This window comes from Pleurodeles waltl, chromosome 5 (genome assembly GCF_031143425.1).
Source record: "Pleurodeles waltl isolate 20211129_DDA chromosome 5, aPleWal1.hap1.20221129, whole genome shotgun sequence".
In the NCBI taxonomy this organism is placed as follows: Eukaryota; Metazoa; Chordata; class Amphibia; order Caudata; family Salamandridae; genus Pleurodeles; species Pleurodeles waltl.
Genome location: NC_090444.1, coordinates 1,309,960,441 through 1,309,981,098, shown reverse-complemented (window position 1 = coordinate 1,309,981,098; position 20,658 = coordinate 1,309,960,441). Strand labels below are relative to the sequence as shown.

The window sequence follows — 20,658 nt, the reverse complement described above, 5'->3', positions numbered from 1 at the left end:
TGGAGCCACAGGAGGCAGAGCAATGCACTGACCAGGTCAGTGGTATTGCTCAGCCTACCACACAGCAGCCACCATTAAGTAAGGAGGTTAGGGGGAGGAGAGGACAGGTGGGAGGCAGACGAAAAATGTCGTGAAAAAGGAGGCGGAGCCGCGGGTGCAGCAGCGGCGGGGGAGAGAGCAAGGGGGAGAGCAAAAGTGAGAGAGAGAGTGGAGTGAGAGAGAAGCGAGGGAAAGGAGCACTAAGGGACAGTAGTAATTGTAGCACAAAGTGTATATCTTGCGTTACTGGTTGTCGCTGGCAGTCACTGTAGCACAAACAGTCAGGTTCACCGGTGCTTTGAATTGCTGGTAGTCATGGGCGGTGAGATCTTGGCATGAACGGGCCTGTTCACGGTCACAAGGAGACCAAAACTTCAGGATTTCTCCCTTTCTTCACAGGAGGAGCTCAACTGATACCAACCAAGGGTCCAGAACCTTGTAAGGCACATCTTGGGGATCAGGTACTCCGTCCAGAAGAGATCAGTGGGACTCAGCAGGCCAAGTTGTAGGTGCAGGCAGGTCCAATACAGCAGGTCAGCTGTGCAGTGGCAGGGAAGACTCTAGAGCTCATTGTGTCCCTATAGTTCAGAACAGATCCTCCAAGGGACTGGCCAAATGATGATGCATGCCACTATTAGGTGGGTGAGACCTTTCCCTCCATAAAATAATATTTTTTCATTGGGGGCAGAGAAACACAAGGGTGATAACCTAGCGGTGATATTTACTTTGGTAAATATGAATCCACTCCACTTTGTGATACAGTAAGCATTGGTTGGAAATAAGTGGATTTGTGGGATTACTGCTCTCTCTCTATAATGTATGCAAGTGTGGTAGATGACAGCTCTGTCCCCTCATCAAGTCAGAGATGGCCCATCCCGCCATCACCTATCCCCTCTTTGTCTCACTGTCCGGGAGTAACATACAAAGATCAACTGCCAGCAACATCTAGTCATGTGACCCAGGATACAGGCTGCAGGCACCAAATGGTTGGGGCAAGAAAATGCCAACTTTCCAAAAAGTAGCATTTTCAGAATTGTGATGTTTTTTCTTTAAGCTTTATTCGATCACTTAAAAGCAGACTATAAAGGATACAGTAAATACATATAGGCACACCATAAATAACATTTGAATTCAAAAATACAACATACATCATTAAATGAAGGTACAAGAATCATATTAAAAAATCATTAGGTTACACAATCGTATTGCACATTTTAGAAAAGAGCCCATGACTAAACATCCATTGCTGCAAATAAAGCAGTGCCACTCTACACCTGTGGAGTTTATGTTTGTGTAAGAGAGGGATTAAATAATGTTGTGCAAAAGGAAGATAACATTTGCAGAAAAGGGAGAAGTGCAGCAAAGACTGTGTAGATACCTCTTCGAGTGGGAAAATACATATGTTAGAGGATTCAAATTGTCTTTGAGGGAAACATAGTACCCATCTGATGGAGCCCAACCTAAACTGGGACAATGGCATGCGCTCCCAAGACCGCTGGACCTGGTCCAAATAGGGCTGCCATTCCCAGCAAAGTTTGTACATTGAATAATCTCTCAAAGAGAACTTAATTGATTCATTGCTTTCCATCTGGAACCTCCTTTCAGATAGAAAACTACCCTGAAACCACCCAAATTGTGACTTAAAATCCGATATTACCATTAAAGACGGTTTTAAATTACAATTATTTAGACACCAAACTCGATATTCCTACCAGCTCCCAATCAAAACTAATTACTTATTAAATGTAATAAGGTAACCAAATGTTATCCTGTTGGAGAGGTAATCCTTGCAGTAGTGAAAAATTAATTTAAACGTTTTTTCACTACCAGGACATCTAAAACTTAAAACTACATGTCCAACCTTTTAAATATATTGCAACCTGCCCTATGGGCTATCTAGACCCTAGCTTAGGGGTGACTTATCAAAAGGAAGGGTTAGGCCTGGCAAAAGGTTTATTTTGCCAGGACAAATTGGCAATTAAAAACTGTACACAGGCTGAAATGGCGGATCTGAGACATGTTTAAAGGGCTACTTAAGTGTGTGGCGCAATAAGTGCTGCACACCCATTAGTACCATTTAATTTACAGACTCGGGGTACATGTTGTACCACTTTGCCATGGACTTATAAATAAATTAAATGTGAAGATTGCATGTAAACTAATTTTACCATATTTAGAGGAGTGAGCACAAGCACTTGTTAGCAGAGGTAGAGTGCACAGAGTCCTAAAGACAACAAAAATGAAATTCAGCAACAGGAGGTGATTAGGCAAAATGTCTTTCAGGTCTAACAGGCCACCATTCTCCAGAACAATTTTTTGCTCAGTGAAACGGCTCAAGGGTACACACCAATGGATAAGACTAATTTTAAGTGGGGAATTGTTTGGCCTGTTCCTCTTACTCCTGGCATGGGATTGGACATGAACACCAATGCTGCCCTTAGTGTGGGCTTTAAGGCATTTTGGTGAGTGAGTGGTGTATGTAAAAGTGGGCTAGGCAGTGACACAAGGCAGATTTGGTAAAGAATGCTACATTCATAAAGCTGTTCCTAATTGTGGTGGATTTGCAAGTGTGGACACAGCCCCTTTGTGATTATGCTGGTCCTGATGTCTATGAAGGACAATATCCTGTTTAAAGTGTTCTAAATAATACTTTGACCACCTAATTTGCCCTCAGGAATTACCCAACCCTGTGCTTGAAGCTGTAATGTTATTCCTCAATGCCTAGAATACCTCTGACTCGCTGGAATGGCATTTTTTTAAAGTCCTTCTTATTAGAGTTTGTGTGGGACTCTACTTACTTAAAACAACAGACTTGTGAAAGTCAGGACTGCAGAGAGGATGAAAATGAATTGTGTTCAATGTCAATAGGCAGGGCACCAGAAAGGGCTCCCCCTGTACCTGCTTTTTGCCATGACCTTGGAGCCACAAGCATGTCAACTGTCTGAACATCACAAGAAAAGGCGGGTTCCCTTTATCACCAGACGGCTGATAACTTCATTGGAAACTGATGATATTTTGCAATTTATCCAACACCAAAGAAATAACGTCCTACCAATAATCTGCAAAATACTCCTGCTTGGATCCCTTTTTTGTATTCAGATAAACTGGGAATAATCGGCGATTCTGTCAATCACTACTAATGCATTCCACTTGGAGATTGATTATCCAGTGCACTGGTGTTTGAAATCTGTTAAATACTTGGAGACGAAGATAAGTAGGCCACTGAAGGTGGCCATTATGGACAGCTATGGCCCAGCAAATGAGGAATTGGAAACTTAGGTGACTATGTGGATAGAAAGGTTTCACAGTCTTAATGAAAATGGTAGTGATGACAACATTTTTATACTTATTTATAAGCATACCAATCCCAATAACAAAGGCTGTTTTACACACCTCGGATCCCTGTTGATTATATTTATCTTGACAGGTAAACAGACTTGAAGGAAGTATATACTATGCTGCTGGGTGACAGAGGAAGCTTTTCTATGACAGATACAGAATTTTATTTCTATGTAGCCTAAGCTCATTTTGTGCTTTATTGACATCTTGCTAACCCACCACACTCAGTGGCTGAGAGGGACCTGGTGGATGATGTAATCCTTTAAAATTCAATGGCTTCTAGCTAAAGCTTATCTCACATGTGAAGTGAGACCAGTTGGGCATGCACTACAGTTGGGTGAGTGATAGAATTTAAAACGGCTGTACTAATGGGCTTCTAAACTATATCCAACATTAAACTTCCTTCAGGGAGGTATTGACCTGCCTGCAAGATGTAGGTGGTAGTTTGATCTAGCATTTGAACTTTTGAATTACTGTTAGAAATATTGTATCATGAAAATGTCACAAATATCCATGAATTGTAGACATAAATTGATCAGCTTCAACTTTTTACACAACTATGCTTGGAGTTTTACTTAAACTTGTCACAACATACTGTCACACTTCCTGTAGGCATGGAGCCCGACACATGGCTTGCTTTCATTTGACATGGCTATGTCCCACTATGTAGAAACACTAACCTGAAGTACTGGATAAAATCACGGACATCATTGGTCATAGGATGCACAGCTCTCCACTACTGACATTACTGGGATATGTACTCAACATCACTAAAGGTTTTAGGAAACTCACAGCAATGCTGTTAATCCTGGCTCAACGCTGAGTATTGCTGACTAGTATTAGGGACCATCCTCTTAAAATGAAAGATGCTGCTCTATGTAATGCATGTGCAGAGACTATATCACATATTGCTGGATATATTTTGCTCAAGGGATTTACTTGGGTCACTGTTTGTTGTAACATGAGTTCCCGTGGTTATGTACGTTTTTGCCAATAAAATTGAAGTGAAATAATTGCATAAAAAATTATTTTAAAAGTGTCCTACATAATGCTGCTGACGCTTTGTCTCCTCCTAAGATGCAGTAAGTTAGTGGTTTCCACACAGCAACAGTGGTGTGCATGATGCCATTTCCAGAAAAAGGATGGAATCTTGGGGCCCACTTTCAAAGGGCCTTGACACAACTTTGTTCACACCTAAAATGAAAAAGGGCATTTGAGGGGGCATTTTTGTGTTGTCCCAATCGTTGTGAGGTATGGTGGTTCACAGTGATTTATTCTCCATGGGGTCATTTGGCAGTTTATAAAGACCACATGCACTTGATGGAGCACAACATAGCCTAAGTGCACAAGCAGCTCGACACAGTTGCATTCACACTAAGGGGGATGCAAAACGCAATCACTCAGCTAACTTCCTAGTCAAGAAGAAAAGGCGGAAGGGGTCCATTAAAAGCCTCCATTGAGGCCCACTGGCTTCCATAAGTAGTTCCAGATGTTTCACCATCTAAGCTGGGATGATGTTAAAGGCAGCTTAGACACTTGTGTTTTATGGAGCCTTGTAATAGCGTGTTGGTAGCTATGACAGAGGGTGACCTACTTCAGGAGTTGCAGGCAAATACTGTTCATATAGGAACTAGGCATTTACTTGTCAGACTCATGAGGTCCAAGGCAGGTGTAGTAGGTACAGATCTTCAGTGTCAATCAACGGGAATGTTGTCAAATGGTCACAGTCATGAGACACCTGGCAGTGAACTCTTTGGTACTTTGGAACAGAAGCAGGGTAAGCTGTTGCGGGTTATTACAAGCAGTATGTGCACCCATCTCTGTTGTGATTGTGCTTTCTTTTTAGCTCTGCCTCATAGTCTTTGTCTCCCCCTTTCTTTAGTGTAGTGATTATGCTTCCTATTTGAGTAGTTTTTGCTCCTCATCAGACAAGCTTCCAATGGAATGATAGTTACTGCAACCCACCCACTCAGTTTCAAGGTCAAATGGATTTACGTGGGGCGTTGCAACTGCATTAGTTTGGGGAGACAGTTATTGTATTAGACAAATGATCCCAGATATGTTCATCTTCTATCTTAGTGAAAATGGCGTGGATGGGTGATCTAATGAAACCAGTTTGGATGCTATTTTTAAGGAATGTGGCTGCTTATCACAGCTTTTCCTCAAGGGTGTGAATTCAAGGTCTACAATGCTCAAGACCAGATGTCGCGATAAGGGCCTTGGCAAGAGCTAAGAACATGTTAGGAGGCTCAGTGTATGATTTGGACACCTGACAAGAGGACAAACCTTCATAATTCATCCTCCATTGGATTATAAGGGTAGGAGGGCTGGTGTTTCTCTCCTACACAAGTGGTGGATAGAAAAAGAATTATTAGTCACCACATCAACAAGTACAGAGAAACAAGGAGACTTGTGCAATGGTGCAGCCACTGAGTTTTCCAACATCAGTCTCCCTCATAGAAAGTAGACTAGGAACTCTGTATTAGCAGTGCTTATCATGCCCCACTCCCCATTAGGCACTACACACTGATTCAGGCTGCTGTCCTATTGGACTTCTCCAGAAATCTTTCTCCAAAAAAAGTGGTCTGGACCGGTAACACATTGCTCTGCACTGGAGTTCTTAATGTAAAGTAAACAATCCTAAAATACTCTGCTTATTTGGAAATACATTGATGCCTGCACTCTGTCTCATGTTTAATCTATGCACATTACTGCTTTTACATACATGTTAACTCACCAGTTGTTTAGATACTCTTGCAAATGAGGGGGAGGTTGCCTTTGGTTATTTCCTAAAAGAAGCACCTCCCTTTTCCCACAGGAAGTCCCTCTTGCCCAGCATGCTTGGAGAGTGTTAACTCTGCAGTCAAGTCCCAAAACTGAGCGGTTAGAAGAAGTACCGATGGATCTATCAACAGCCTCCATTGGAAAACCCATTAAAACTTCTTTGTGTCCTAACCATACTGCCAGGTTGAGTACACAAACCGCTAAATGTAATACTTACCTTGCACGGATGAGGAAGGAATGATAACAATAGTTTAGCACCTACCACCTTCAATCAGAGTTACTAGTTACTATCAATTTACATTTAAGTTGAGGCCTCTGAATCAGATCTCATAACTTGTAAAGAAATAATTAAATTCTCAAATCATATATACCTAGTTACATGACCACACAGCATTACATTTTTTGTACAACTGGTGGCACACCCTGTATCACCTTACTGTATACTTTACACAACACATATGTACTAAAGTGTTACCCAGGTAAAAAGTAAAGACAGAGAGATAGTAACATAGAGAAAAATAAAATATGACACTAAAAGAAAATACAACTCAAAGAATCAAAAGAAAGTTGGAGAACTGTCATGTTTCAGATTTCATAAGAGCTGAAACAGAGGAAGTACACTGATAACAGAGGAAGTACATAGATAACCGAGATTATGAACCCTATCATCTGGGAGCAAGCAATAGGAAGTGGGCAGAAGTTCAAGTTAGGCATACATCAAGTGGAAATCTTGGGCACCAGGTAGATATGTAGTAAATACCAAGATAGATTAACAATGTCCACAGATTAGGCCAATAAGGAGCATTCAAAGCACTATCTGAAATGGCCAATACATCAACATGGATAAATACAGTTCATAGACCAGAGTGACAAGACTAAAGCAAACATTATTCATAGGGGGTGGATATTTATGTCACAATACTTTGTGAACACCACAAAAGGAGCTATTCTACTTACTGCTAGTAAGACAGAGAGTTACATTGAAGTCTTCCTAATTCACCCATTTGCTTATGAATATTTTTAGGCATCAATGTACACAAAATCAGTGGGTGTGCAATGGGAAGCACTTGTAATCTACATGCTAAGAACATGTTTAAAAGAGACTGAAAGTTTCCTAACCAGATGTCCTATCTTTGCCACCACTACAGTGGAGCTACGCCTAGCAGCTGTTACACCCAAGATATGATTATAAGTCAAGTATTGCTCTAATGTTCCACTTTAAATATTATGTACATTTTATGATGGTTGCTTTTAAAACAATTCTAAAACTTTGGGCCTGATTTAATTCCAGGCAGAGGGCGTGGCCAACCAGGCCAAGATGGTGGGCGTTCCCGTCTGAGTTCCCATCAATCCCACTCCAGTGTGACAGTGCTGACGGTGCCCGGGAGAGCATCCACCTGTGCCAGCCCTACTCCACTCTGCAGGGAAAATGTTGCCCTGATCCAGGCCCTCTCTCCGGCTTGCCACAGTCTCCTGAGTGCTCATGGTCCCCTACCCCCCTTTTTTGTTCCTGCTTCTCCCAGCAGGGGGGCAAGCGGGCCAGGCTGATCCTGACAACAGGCACACATTCTCTTTACCATAGCCACTCCACACTCGACACAATGCAAGCCTATGGGGCATAACACCTCAATTGGAGACCTCCCTCCTTCGCGGCATTCATTCTGTGAGCCATCATGGGCTGAGATAAAACCTCTGCCTCTCACTCAAGCTAAAATCAACTACTACACATCCCCCACTATGGCTCTCCAAGGATCCTCAACTGCTCCATGAGACCTGCTTGGCCTGCCATTGAACTTCAAGAGCACTGATGCCATCCTTCAGGCTATTAAAGCCTCTCACTTTGCACTGGAAACTAAAATCGGCATGGAGGTCCTCTTTCTGCACCAAGACTTCAGCGGAGTGACAGGCAGAGTTACAGAAATAGAGGGCTGATTGTCCGAGCTGAAGGACACCCCCAGGGAACTCAAATTCACAGTTCATCACCTCTTGATGATGTCTCTGTCAATGGAAGTCGGGCGGAGGATGCTGAAGGCCAGGCCTGATGCCGCAACCTGCACTTTGTGAGACTCCCTGAAGGTTCAGAGGGACAATCCCGAGAACAATTCCTTGAGACTTAGCTGACTTCTTGGCTGCCAACCTCCTCTCTGTCTACCTGCTTTGTGGCAGAGAGGGCACACCCCTCCCTTGGTCAACACCCCCCCTCCCGGGGCCCCATGATAGCCAAGTTCCTGAATTATCAGGCCCATAACACTATCCTTTGGGAGGCCTGCAAGGTGAACGACCTCCACTATCAAGGTACCCATGTGGTGATTTTCCTGGACTGAATCCATGCAGTGCAACAACTGCGAAAGACATACAATGGCTCCAAGCAACAGCTTCACTCAGCAGACCGCTGATACATGCTCCTCTTCCCCACACGCCTCAAGGTACTCCATAAATCAAAATTCTGTTTTTTTAAATCCCCCAAAGAGGCCCTCTCATGGGCTACTAAACTGCTCCCCTTGAAATGTAGCACCCTTTCCCCCTTGTACAGTGCCTCGGAGACAGGAGGGCTACTGCTTCCCCCCCAAGGAAGCGCACAAGATCAACATGCCGCAACCGCCAACACACCTGAAGACCCACCTCCCCAGACTCCAGTGGGGTGCAGGGAGAGGCTTTCTGCAACACCCCCTCACCCCAACTGTCCTGCTTCACCCTCCTCCTACACCAGCCCTGTGGATGACTGGGACCTTCCGCCTAGGGATGTTTGTGCTGCCCCTGCAACTCTACTCAACCATATTAATGTGACTATGACTGCCACCAGCAGTTATAGCCTTTTATCAGCTCTGGTTTCAATGGGAGGGATTATGACTCAGTGAGCTATTCTTTGTCCTGTTTTCCACCTATTTATTCGTTTTTGTCTGTAGGTGGGTGGGGGGAGTTTTGTTGGGGCATTTCGTAGGCTTGTTGGTATTCTCTATCCTATTGTATTGTTTCTTATTTCAGTTTATTGCTGCACTCAGAACCCACCTTTTCTCACCTGCCCCTTTTTCACATACCTCCCCACATGACACATACTAATACACTGTTCTCCACACTCTCCTGGAATGTAAACAGCCTCAATCACTAATTTAAACATGGGGCTGTTTTTAATACCTTAAATGCCACTCCCCTCTACTGGTACTCCTGCAAGAAACTCACCTCCTTGGCAATCACTGCCCTGCGCTGCAATGGGGAGGGGGGCTACACCTGGGTCTGCCATGCTGGATATACTGCCAGCTCCTGGGTACTGCTAGTCTCCTACACAAGTGGGTCCCACTACTTGTAACACGGTCCCACTGCGACTCCCATGGCTGCTTTGTACTGGTGGGGGGTGACATGGAGGGTGTCCACTGGACAATTGTTTTCATTTATGCCCTCCCCTGCTGGTGTCCTCTACACTATAGGCCCTCTCCCCCCTAGTCCTACAATCCATCCCCTGTCCCACCCTTCTGGGGGCAATTTTAACTCTGTGATGGATCTGACGCTAGACTCGAACAACCCTTCTACTTGTCATACATACGACTTAGATGCTTGGACCGACTCTTTGGCCATCTCTGATTCCTGGCACATGCTTCACACCAAACCAGAGAATGCATTTTCTATTCTCACTTTCACAAGTCCCATGCCAGGCATGATTATCTCTATACCCTCCACTGACACTTACAGACTGATTGATTCCCCAATCCACCCATGTGCACTGACAGGCATTGCCCCTGTCACCTTGGCCCTCAAGTCCTCCAGACATCAGCAACTCAGCCACTGGCACCTTAGCGCATGGAGGCTCACTGACTCTGATCTTGCGGATTTCCTTCAGACACAAATTTCAGATTACTTCAACATCAACTCATGTTCTGTCAAATCCCATTCCATAGTATGGGAGGACCTGAAGGCGACCCTTCATGGCCAGCTAATTTCCAACCAATCAGCTGCCCGCTCCCGCAGACTCAAGGTGGTTTTGGCCCTCGACCATGATCTCCACTTAGCCGAAAAGGCCTTGGCGGGCCACCACCCACTTGAAATAAGAAACAGATTTAAAAAGGCTTGTGCTCTGGCAGATACACCTGGATACTGCAACTTCTGCTCATTTTGCCTCCCAGGGTCGCATTTACGAGGTTTGGGATAAGGCGGGGAAATATCTGCATTGGTTGGCAAGCCGGGAGGTTGCCCTCTACCTGATCCCCCTATTGTCACAGGGATGGGTCGAGAGTTGGCTGGCCCACCCTAAATAGCCTGTTATTTCACCCGCCTCTACGCTGACCACCCAATATCTGAGGCTGAAGGTCTCCATCCCATCATAGAGGATTTACTTCTCCCTTGGCTGGCCGACACTGATAAGCAGGAAATGGATTAACCCATTACAATGGCTGCAATCACGACAGCTATATGTGCACTCCCTACTGGGAAATCACTGGGCCTAATGGCTTTACACTAGAAATGTATAAAAAATATGGCTCCCTGTTATCCACACCCTGCTTGCAATGTACGGGAAAGCACTTAGGATGATCCATTATGATCTTCGTGGCGATATGATCTCTATCATCCTTAAGCCACAGAAATACCCCAGGGACTGTGGATCCTACAGGCCTAGCTCCATTCTCAATATGGAATCTAACATCCCTGCCAATGTCCTAGCAAACTGACTAGTAAAAGTCATCACATCCCCTCTTCATCGGACCTAAACAGCTTTTTGCTGGGCTGCAGCACTCGTCACTGCTTTCGAGGGTTACAAAATGCCATTGCCCTCTCTCAGGGCATGACGGACCGTCAGGCCTTTGTCTCGATTGACTTTGAGAAAACTTTTGACTTGGTTCAATGGAAATTCCTGTTTTGCTTGCTAAAACATATGACCTTTGGTCCCTACTTTTGCCACTCGGTACAAATGCTCTTCTCAGGACCCTTGGAGAGAGTCCGGGTTAATGAGGTGACCTCCAAATCATTCCAGATGAAAAGGGAATTCAACAGGGCTGCCCTCTCTCATCCCTTTTATTTGCCCTCACCATCGAACCATTAGTGGAGTGGATCTGGTAATTATGCAGCTTCCAGTGGCCTGACAGCCATGAAGACCAGGTCCTGCTCTATGCTGATGACTTTCTTGTCTACTTGAGTATCCCTGGGATCTCAATCTCCAATCTTTTAAACATGCTAAAGTTTTATGCCAATGCTTTTTGCATCACGGTAAGGCGGTCCAAATCCACCCTCCAGGGCCTCCAAAATAACATGCTGGTCATAACCCCATTCCAGGGGTCTACAGCATCCCTTCTGCTACCTGGGGATACAAGCTACTGTCTTTCAACAGCAGGTTTGGAACCTTAATATCACGCCTCTCTTCACTGCAGCCAGAAGGGATATGGCCCACTGAACCACCCTTCCCCTTAATGTGGCCGGTAGAAGCGCATTATTCAAAATGATCTTGTTACTGAGATTCCTCAACACCCTACAGAATAATCCTTACTCCACCCCCCCTCTTTCTTCCATACACTACAATCTCAAGTGAGATGCTTTATTTGAGCTGGGGGCTTGCCATGTATCTCTTTCTGCAAGTGTGTGCTACACCCATACCAGGGTGGATTGCGTTTTTCCAAGCATCACTTATAATATTGGGCCGGTCACTTTCTCCCCATCACCGAGTGGTTCTTTTCTGACCACCAGGACCCCGCCGTTGCAGCAGAACTTGTAGAATTGGAACACCAAGGCACCCTCAATTTACTCCATGGCTGCACTATTCCCATGGCCCTTCCCCCGGCCACTTGCTCGACTCTGCTTGCCTGGCACCAATCTCTGAGGTGAATTAGATGGCAATGGGTGCAGACGGCAATGATGCCACTTTGGGCTGGGTCCTGGCTCTCTCACTGAGAGCTTCAGGGTGTGGGACACTACTGGCATCTCAACACTGGGGGACGTATGGCAGGGCATGGACAGGTGCATGTTTCAACATCTCATTCCCACCTTCACAATGCATAAGTCACAATTATTCTGCTTTCTGCAGTTGCAACGTGCTATTGAGGCTTCCCTAGACCCTTTAAAGCCCCTGCCCCAATTCAAGTCAGTGCAGGCGCTCCTGTCGAACTCACACCTGATCGAGAAGGGTGTATTCTGCTTTTATCGCTCACTGGTAAACAATATCCCAGACCATCTTATTACCCTCAGGGAACGTTGGGAAGGAGACCTGGGTCCCTTAGATGATGATGACTGGGTTGAGGGAAAAATGGGCCCCAGAGCCCTTGCGATATTGATAAGGCTCCACCTCATCCAACTGAAGTACCTTCACCACGTCTACTATAGCCTATCTTGCCTGCATGGCATCATGGCAATGTATCACCACAGTGTTGGCAGTGCCGGCACCTGAGGGGTCCCTTTTTCATTATGGTCTGGGACTGCCCTAGTATCCAAACATACTGGTCATGCATTTGCACTACTACTTCTCACGTCATACATAGATCAGTTACACTGGACCCGAAACTGATTCTTTTGGCCCTGCTGGACACATGGGGGAAGAGAGGAGCCGCAGGACCCGGCTGCATGTTGTAGTGGGTTTAATTATTGAGAAAAGAGACGTTGCTCAGCATTGGCCATCTCATCATGCTCCACCCTCCCTCACATGGACAAGGCAGATGGACCTTGCTGCTATGGCCGAACAACATGTTTATAAATCCAGGGGCTGCCCAGAAAAACACCACAAGGTTTAGGGTGAATGGATGTCTTACTCTGAATCTCTTTCTTCTATGGGGTGATCTTTCCACTGCATACTTGTGCCGTTTTTATTACTTGGGTATTGCAAGTGCAGCTCTATTGTAATTTTATGTTAAATATCTCTCAGTTTGTTACGCTATCTAAAATTAATAAACAGATTTATTTAAAAAAAAATCTTGGCAGAGAGGGAACTCCGTCACAATGGCAACAGAATTCCCTCCCCAACAAGACTATTTAAATGTGGGTGGTCCATAGTTTGGCAATGGCTGAGAATACTTTGTCTCTGCCGTGCTCAATCTCCTCCAATGGCCCAACGGAGTAGGGACCATCAGACATTTGGCTATATGTCTGCCCACCTAATTAAAATGGGCGGACATGGGCCCTTTTTCAATGCCAATCACGGCTAGGAAAAGCCTGGCGGTAAGGGGCATAGCAGAGTGCTCAATGAAACATCCATGCCAAGGGGGGCATTGTGTTTTGTTTTTTTTTTAAACAAAAATGTAACGCTTCATTGGGATTTTCTTTTTGAAAATAGAACAAGCTTTGTAAGTCTGCCATACAGCTCCTTCATGTTGATGGTAGTTCCTACCAATGCTAAAAATGTCTGCTCGGCCGGCGGACAGTTTTAAATTTGCCCACCTGCACCTCCACCAGGGGGATAGAGTAAATTACTCCAGCTGTGTAGGAAGTAGGATGAAGGATCTAGTGGATGTTTATTTATTTATATAGTTCTTAAACAGATATCATGAGTCAAACCTCATCAACGCACAACAAACTCAGAGCTTGGCAACAACAAAACACTGGGAGTTAGTAATAAGACCAGGTTTTCAAGAAAGGATCATGGGAGAGGGAAAGAGGGAAAAGCATTGTGAATAGAATGATCCAACTTTAGACGTGTGGACACTGGATAGGAAGGTGGGAGCAGAACTGGGGGGTGAGGTAAGCCTGATCTAATCAGCAAATAGGTAGGGAGTTAGAAAGAGAAGAAGACAGAAAAATACATTCTTACCTGATGAGGAGAGTTTTTCTTTCAGTTACCTCCAGAGCTTGCTCTTTGGAGATACTCTGAATGGTGCTGGCCTCTCCATGACATCCTGTCATTCTGCTCAAAAGGTGATGTGCACTAACGGAGGTGGAGAGACGACTGTCTTCGCCTTCAATCAGCTTCCTGCAAACAAAGAGTTAAATTAGCGCCCACCTTTCCATGTGGAAAATATGTGAAAAAATAACCAAAAAGCTGAAGTCAGCCGAGCATAGCTTGCAAGTTGAACATGATGACTGGCTCACAACTACTATCACCTGTAGGTGGCGATCTCAACATCCAATGCCATTTTCACATTAAGCAGACTTTGGTATTCACGTAGATGAAGGGCAATTTTCTCTTTCATTGTTTTCAAGTCCTCCTGGAGTTTCTTAATTTTATCCTAAAAATACAAAACATTTTTAAATATATTTGCTACATACTGTGTCACCTAAACTGCTCCATAGCAGAAGGCGCATCAGTTGTTCACCTTACCTAGATTGTAGCCAGACTTCATTAGAGAGACTCCCCAGGTTCACCTTTACGTTGGGACATAATATATCATGAACCTTGACAGCTTGAACACCCAGTTCTCATTGAATGGCAAGCAAAATTGATTCACCCTGAACACCAACCTCAAGGAACATATTGCCAAAAAAACAAAGATGGCCTGGTACCAACTCTCTCTTCCACAGAAAGTTAAATCATGTCTTCCAGAAAGTAACTTTAAAACTGCTGTTGGAGCCCTTTTCCTCTTGCATCTGGATGGTGGCAATGTCCTACTTCATGGTTTCCCAAACTCCACACTGACTCCCCTTAGGGCCCTCTTACATGCTGCAGCACGTCTCATCCAGGCCCTGAAGAAGTATGATCACATCACCCCCTTCTTAACTAAACTCTATTGGCGTTTTCCTTGCTAGCCCACACTACTTTCAAAACAAGCTGCATGATATACAGAAATACATCATGAAGAGCATTGTTTGCTTATCTTGTAGACAAGCTCACCATCATAGGTGTCTCTCGGGCACGCCCGCAGCCAGGACACCATCTGACTGCAGATTAAGAAGTGTGAGGAAGAAAAAACAAAAGAAAATGCTGTTTCCAAATATGCAGTCAGGATCTGGAACAACATCCCTGTATTTATCAAGACAGTCCCAACGCTGCTCCAATTTGGGAAACAGTTGAAGACTCAACCCTTTAAAGAACACTACTTTAACCATCCACAACCCAGCTTCCTCTTCTATTACTCATGAACTTTCCATTTTTCTTTGACCAAGTAAAATACTTTGCTACCTTTTGGCTAGGTTCTTGCTATAGCAATGCCAAATACATAAATACATAGATTCATAACAGCAATTGTTATTATGCCGTGCCGCCTCTACTGCCTGTGTCTCCGCTCTGTTAGACTGAGATTGACCTAAGAATTAGCGTGCACCAGAAGAGGTTTAAGATTGGTCCTCGAGGGTCACAATCATGTCTGATTTCAGGAAAACCAAGAACTATATAAATTATTATCATTTATATCCACTGCATCTATATCCATCTCATGTGGCCATCCCAGAGATTAGCCAAGACTCGCGCCCCCCAGGACCAGTACAAGAGAACACTGAGATGAACGAAATTATCTCCTCCTCTCACTCAATCACTGAACCTTCTGTGAAGGACAGTATACAACAGAATCATCAGCAAGGGAGTTAACTGGCTATTTACGTCGCCTGGGTCGGGAATAAATCGCTCACAAGATATCAAGGGAGGTGGTTTCAGTTAGCATTTTCATATTAATTTAGGTTATGGTGATTTTAGCTGTTTCTGTAAAGTTGTATACCGCTTAAAACCATTTTGTAAAACTATTAACTACTCTGAACAAACCACTCATCCTATTTTACCTGGGGTCTTTACATCAAGCACGTTAGCTATCAAAACATGTATTCACATTTTTGTTCATTGTTAATCTCAGCTAATCAATAATGTTTAGTAATGCAGTGGCCAGTGTCATCGGACATACAGCTGACAAAAGCAGGTGTTGAGAGCTCCCTCTAATATTGTTTAATATATGTTTAACAATAGCCGCTCTAAATATAGTGCTTTTTGGGATCTCCTGACTCATAAGGATAACATATCCCTTTTACTATTGACCAATGCAAACTTGTGGTGCGATTAAGGCAACATGCTACGCATTGGCCACTATCACCTTTACTTTGGTTAAAAATCGAAATAGTAAATTGTTGACGAATTGTACATACTGGGGGTGGGTGGTGTCTTACAAAAAGGATTGCCGGGTACAAAAGCTGAGAGGAGGGAATAGTTCCTTGATGTTGGGGATGGCAAGAAATCATGCAATACAGACTTTCACTCGCCTGCTAGGACACTTCTGCCTTGCACTTCACACAAAGTCTGGGCCTTCATGGCAAAGGGGTGCTAGAAACTTGAGGTTTTCTCTTCTATGCGGAGGGCTGTAGAGGACCTCCCCACACACAATGCACAACAAAATAGGAGGTAAATGTAGATGTGCTTTTGAATGGCACTTGTACTTTTTTCTTGTCATCATTATAATGCCTACTAGGTGTTAGAGGGAAGTGGAATGGGTGGAGGTCGTACCCATGGGAATACACACAAATAATAAGGGTGAACACTCCACTAGCGATGGAACACAGTTACTTTATAAGCCTACATCTGTGTTCTTCAAGTGAACAATCAGGTATGCAGAATATTGCAATGTAATTGATTGAAATTTTACCTGTAGTTCTTCAATTTCAACATTGTTCTTTTCCTGAGCATCTTTAATTTGGGCTTCCAAAGCTGCATTTTTATTTTTAAGGGCTTCCAGTTCCAGCTCTTTACACTTAATCTGAAATAAACACACAAAAAACATAAATAAATAAAACTAGGCTCAGGTCCGTGAGGGAATCATCCAAACTAAAGCAGGTGGTACAAAACCACGCTAGTGCTGTGTGGCCGTAATTGTGGTAGAACGTGAGCTACAAAAATTCATATAACATAAACTAATATGACATAAAGTAAAGAGCTATTGCCTGGCTTTGAATAATTGCGACACCTTTCACAGACTAATATAATAAGGTTGTTTTTAAGAGAGAGGCACTGCAATAAACTAAGGTCGGTCCGATAAGCATCAATTGCAGAGCTCTCTGGGTTACTTGAAAGTCACGAGTTCGAGCCCTGGCAGAGCCTTTCGTTCTTCTCGAGTTGTTATAAATATTCATCTTGTGAACATCCTAGAAATCAGCTATGGCTCATTTCCTCCAGAACCTTTACTAGAGAACACTGGCATAAGCTTATAACCTCCTCCTCTCACCCAACCACTAAACCGTCTGGAACTAACCAGCAGCACACTTGACAGACAGTGGACAACACATCCAACCACAAGTGAGTAGCGCACTTAACACGTGATTGATTGATTGATTGAAAAGCAAGGCTAATTAACCATTGGCCGTTTGAATAGTCAAAGTGGTGCAGGGATAAATCGCTCCGGGATCAAGTGAGGTAGGTTGTGTTACCTGCTAAAATACACCTGCAGGTGAAGTGCTGACAGATAGTGCAGTTCGTGGTCTTTGTGTAAGTGCGCAATATAGTTAATGTGGTTAGAACACTTCTTAATTTCAGCTTTATGACTCGGTCATGTGACAAGTCTCAGGTTGTGCTTCTACTCCACGGGAAATAATAACCATACATAATATTTCCAGTGCTTTAATTTTTGAATGTAGTAAAAGGGAGTTTGTCAGATCCGGTTCGGGGGGTCACACCACATCAGAGACTATTGGGCTCCTACTGTGACGAGTGGAGTAATTTACCTCTTGTACTGAACTCCTTAACAAGGTTACTTTAATGTAGCAAAGTATTCACAAAACTAAATACTACACGCAGGCTATGATTCAGAATTTGGTGGACAGTTACTGTGTCACAAACTTCATGGATGTCAACTCTGACTTATTACAAGTCCATTAGGACATATTAGACTTGTAATAATGTGGACGGGATGTCGGTCACATTTGTGGCAGAGTACTCATCCTCCAACCTCTAATTCAGACCGTTAATAAGGAGATGCTCAATAAACAAGCATTGGCAATCTAATGGGTCTTGTGTTTGCTCGAGTTAGAGCTATTGGCGTTGTAAATTCCTAATCTGACTTTTCTTGCCACATAAATTGAAAATGAAAAGTAAAACAGTTGACATAAGCAAGCCGATTCAAAGCGCCATTGCTGCCATGAGCGCAAAGGAGAGCGACAAAAGAAAAAATAAGTTCACTTGCAGTCAAACGTATCGGCAATCGTGCAAATATCCATGTAACAGGGGCAGTCTGCAAGGTGGTAAGAAAGCTTTTCCAGGGAGGAGCAAACATAAAGCATTTACCAATGATAACAAAGGATTTTTGAAAAGCAAGCCCACAAATGAGTGAAAATTAGGGGAGTGGAGTGGGCCTGGTTAAACACCCACAATACTTGCAACAGGTCAAAGCACTTGCGCTCTCGACCTAAAAACAGCATTCTCTAGCCTCTTCCTAGCTAATGAACTGAATACACATGTTGTTATCAAAGAAAATACAACATAAATTAAGAGGCTAGGATGTTCTTAGATGTCCATGGTCCCTGGATGCCCGAACCTGAAATTGGATCAGAGGGCCCAAACAAACAACTGTGCACATGTGCACTTAATTTATTCAGGTGGGATCAACAGCCACACGGCACAGTCACAGTTCAATTCAAGGAGGCTTTATCAATGTGGTGCCCTAAGTGAGAGATGTGCACCAGTACATAGTCTTTGCTACGTTATGAGGCCCCCCCTCAGCCTCGCAGGAGAATCTCAAGCTCAAATCATGTATCAAGCTTCCTATGGCCACCAATGATGATATAGCTGTAACCATCATCCACCTGAACGGTGATAGGGTCAATGACCCAAGAATGATGCCAGAGTGAGCTACCTGCCAGGGTTCACACCACTGATTCTCATCTTCCAGCAGTCTTTGCAGCAGTGGCACATGTCTACCCTGAAATCCTTTCTCCAAAGGCATTCCCTAAATCAACCAGATCTTTGAAGCAGCAAAGCTTCCTCTCTCCCCAGTTTGATAAACTTGTATAATGTTTACCTGTTTTATATTTTGTACAAAAAATCGACCTCGTTCTTTTTTCTATCCTCACATTTCTTACACCCACCGAAGCACACAGCATAGGGCAATTGGGCAGCCCATTCCAGCCACTGGCTAAATTTACTTGGAAGTGATAGTGTTCCGTACTTTCGCAAGGGGAAGATCTGTACATAAAGTAGTGCCTTCCTTATCAGGGATTACTATGAAATGTATGCTTTTTCAGAACAGAAAATATTTTTGCCTTTACACAATTTTTTGATTAAAATTGCAGGTGGCCCAGCAGCTCCCTGAACAAAAGGGTTTTACAAAAACCATGACAAAATAAGCACTGACAAATCTAAAAGGCTGACAATCTAAGCCAGCCTGTTGACTTTGTCAGCGCCTGTTTCATGCTGAAGCGAACTAATTCTTTGCTGAAGCAAGAATCCCCCAGACCCTGAAGCATTGTAGATACACGTGGAATGACGACAAGACGGTCGGAACTAGAAAAGCACTTTTTATGCTGCATTTCCAGTCACAAGGACAGCACCAAATCCTGGTTAAGAAAGTGAAGATAGGTGACAGATCAGGCCCCATCCATGAGACAGATGTGTGCTATGCTGAACTTGTCCAAACACGTAACCCAAGTCCCTCTGGGGAGAATTGGATCTGCCTGAACGGGCACCTAATGTTTAATTTATGCCGGTGGTTGTAGGTGGCGAACACTAGCATCTCACTTTTAGGGGTTGAAATATTTTTCAACATCAGACTTTGTCCCTCAACGAAAGAGAAACAGGCGGAAAAGAGAGAAGGGGGGGGGGCAGTCGGACAACAGTGTCAATGGTGAAAGCATAAATGAAAAACAACCTTCGGGACTGAGATAAAGAAGCAGAGGGTGTAGGTGATAAAAGAAAGATGCGGGAGGTGGAGCGAAGTCTGGCAGCTGTGCCTGGCAGTGGCTCCTGTGAAACACTTTGGGCTCCTGCATTTATGCGTTTACTGCTGCTAACAGTCTGCCTGGTTGTGTTTCTGAATGTAGATCTTATTGAAATTGATATAAATACATGAAATATAACAAAATATCCTTGAAATGTAAGCAATCGACTCCAATGTGCCTGAAATGGATGCCTAGCTTGAGAACAAGACAGGAAATGAGGTAAAGTTGGTGACAGTCCTTTCGTGCCGTGGCCTCCTGAAATAAATTTTCCAGACCCGCGAACCCTGTGTTTTATTGTTGTATAATGCTCGGCGAAAATTGCGTCTTCCCCCTCCCCCAACAACCCCATAGAGTAAAGAACGTCACTTCCACAAGACAGGAGCTCAGGCAGGCGGGCATGTTCTACGGCCTAGCGACATCCCCGGCAAGTGTCCTATTGGAAGTGACACAGCCTAAGCTGGAAGGCCTTTTCAAATCAGCTTACACTTCTTTTGCAGTCTCCCATTTCTTCCCTGAAACGTCTCACGTTCTCCGCGTGTTTCGTGGAAGCTTGATTGAAGTCCACAAATTTGGTTTTGTACCACTCGTCTACCTCCTGGAGGGGAAACAAACACGCGCAGGAGAGTAAGCCAGGGAACCGCAAGCGGAAAATGTGTACTGTCATATTAACAAGACAAGCAGCAAAGCTTCCCCCAAAACCATCAATCACCCGGGCGGAATTATTCCAATGCTGGGTTAAGTAGTGAA

The 20,658-nt window shown here is 44.0% G+C and overlaps 1 protein-coding gene across 2 annotated transcripts in view; it reads right to left on the bottom strand.

Annotated features, from left to right (window-relative positions):
• The window catches only part of LOC138296435 (desmin-like), a 49,174-nt gene that overhangs the window by 7,147 nt on the left and 21,369 nt on the right, over window positions 1-20,658 (bottom strand). For both annotated transcript variants that reach the window (XM_069235551.1, XM_069235552.1), the window contains exons 7-10: window positions 20,396-20,506; window positions 16,632-16,742; window positions 14,173-14,297; window positions 13,883-14,041 (exon numbers count right to left, since the gene is read on the bottom strand). In XM_069235551.1, coding sequence (XP_069091652.1) covers window positions 13,883-14,041; window positions 14,173-14,297; window positions 16,632-16,742; window positions 20,396-20,506 — 506 coding nt within the window. The remainder of the gene's footprint in view (window positions 1-13,882; window positions 14,042-14,172; window positions 14,298-16,631; window positions 16,743-20,395; window positions 20,507-20,658) is intronic.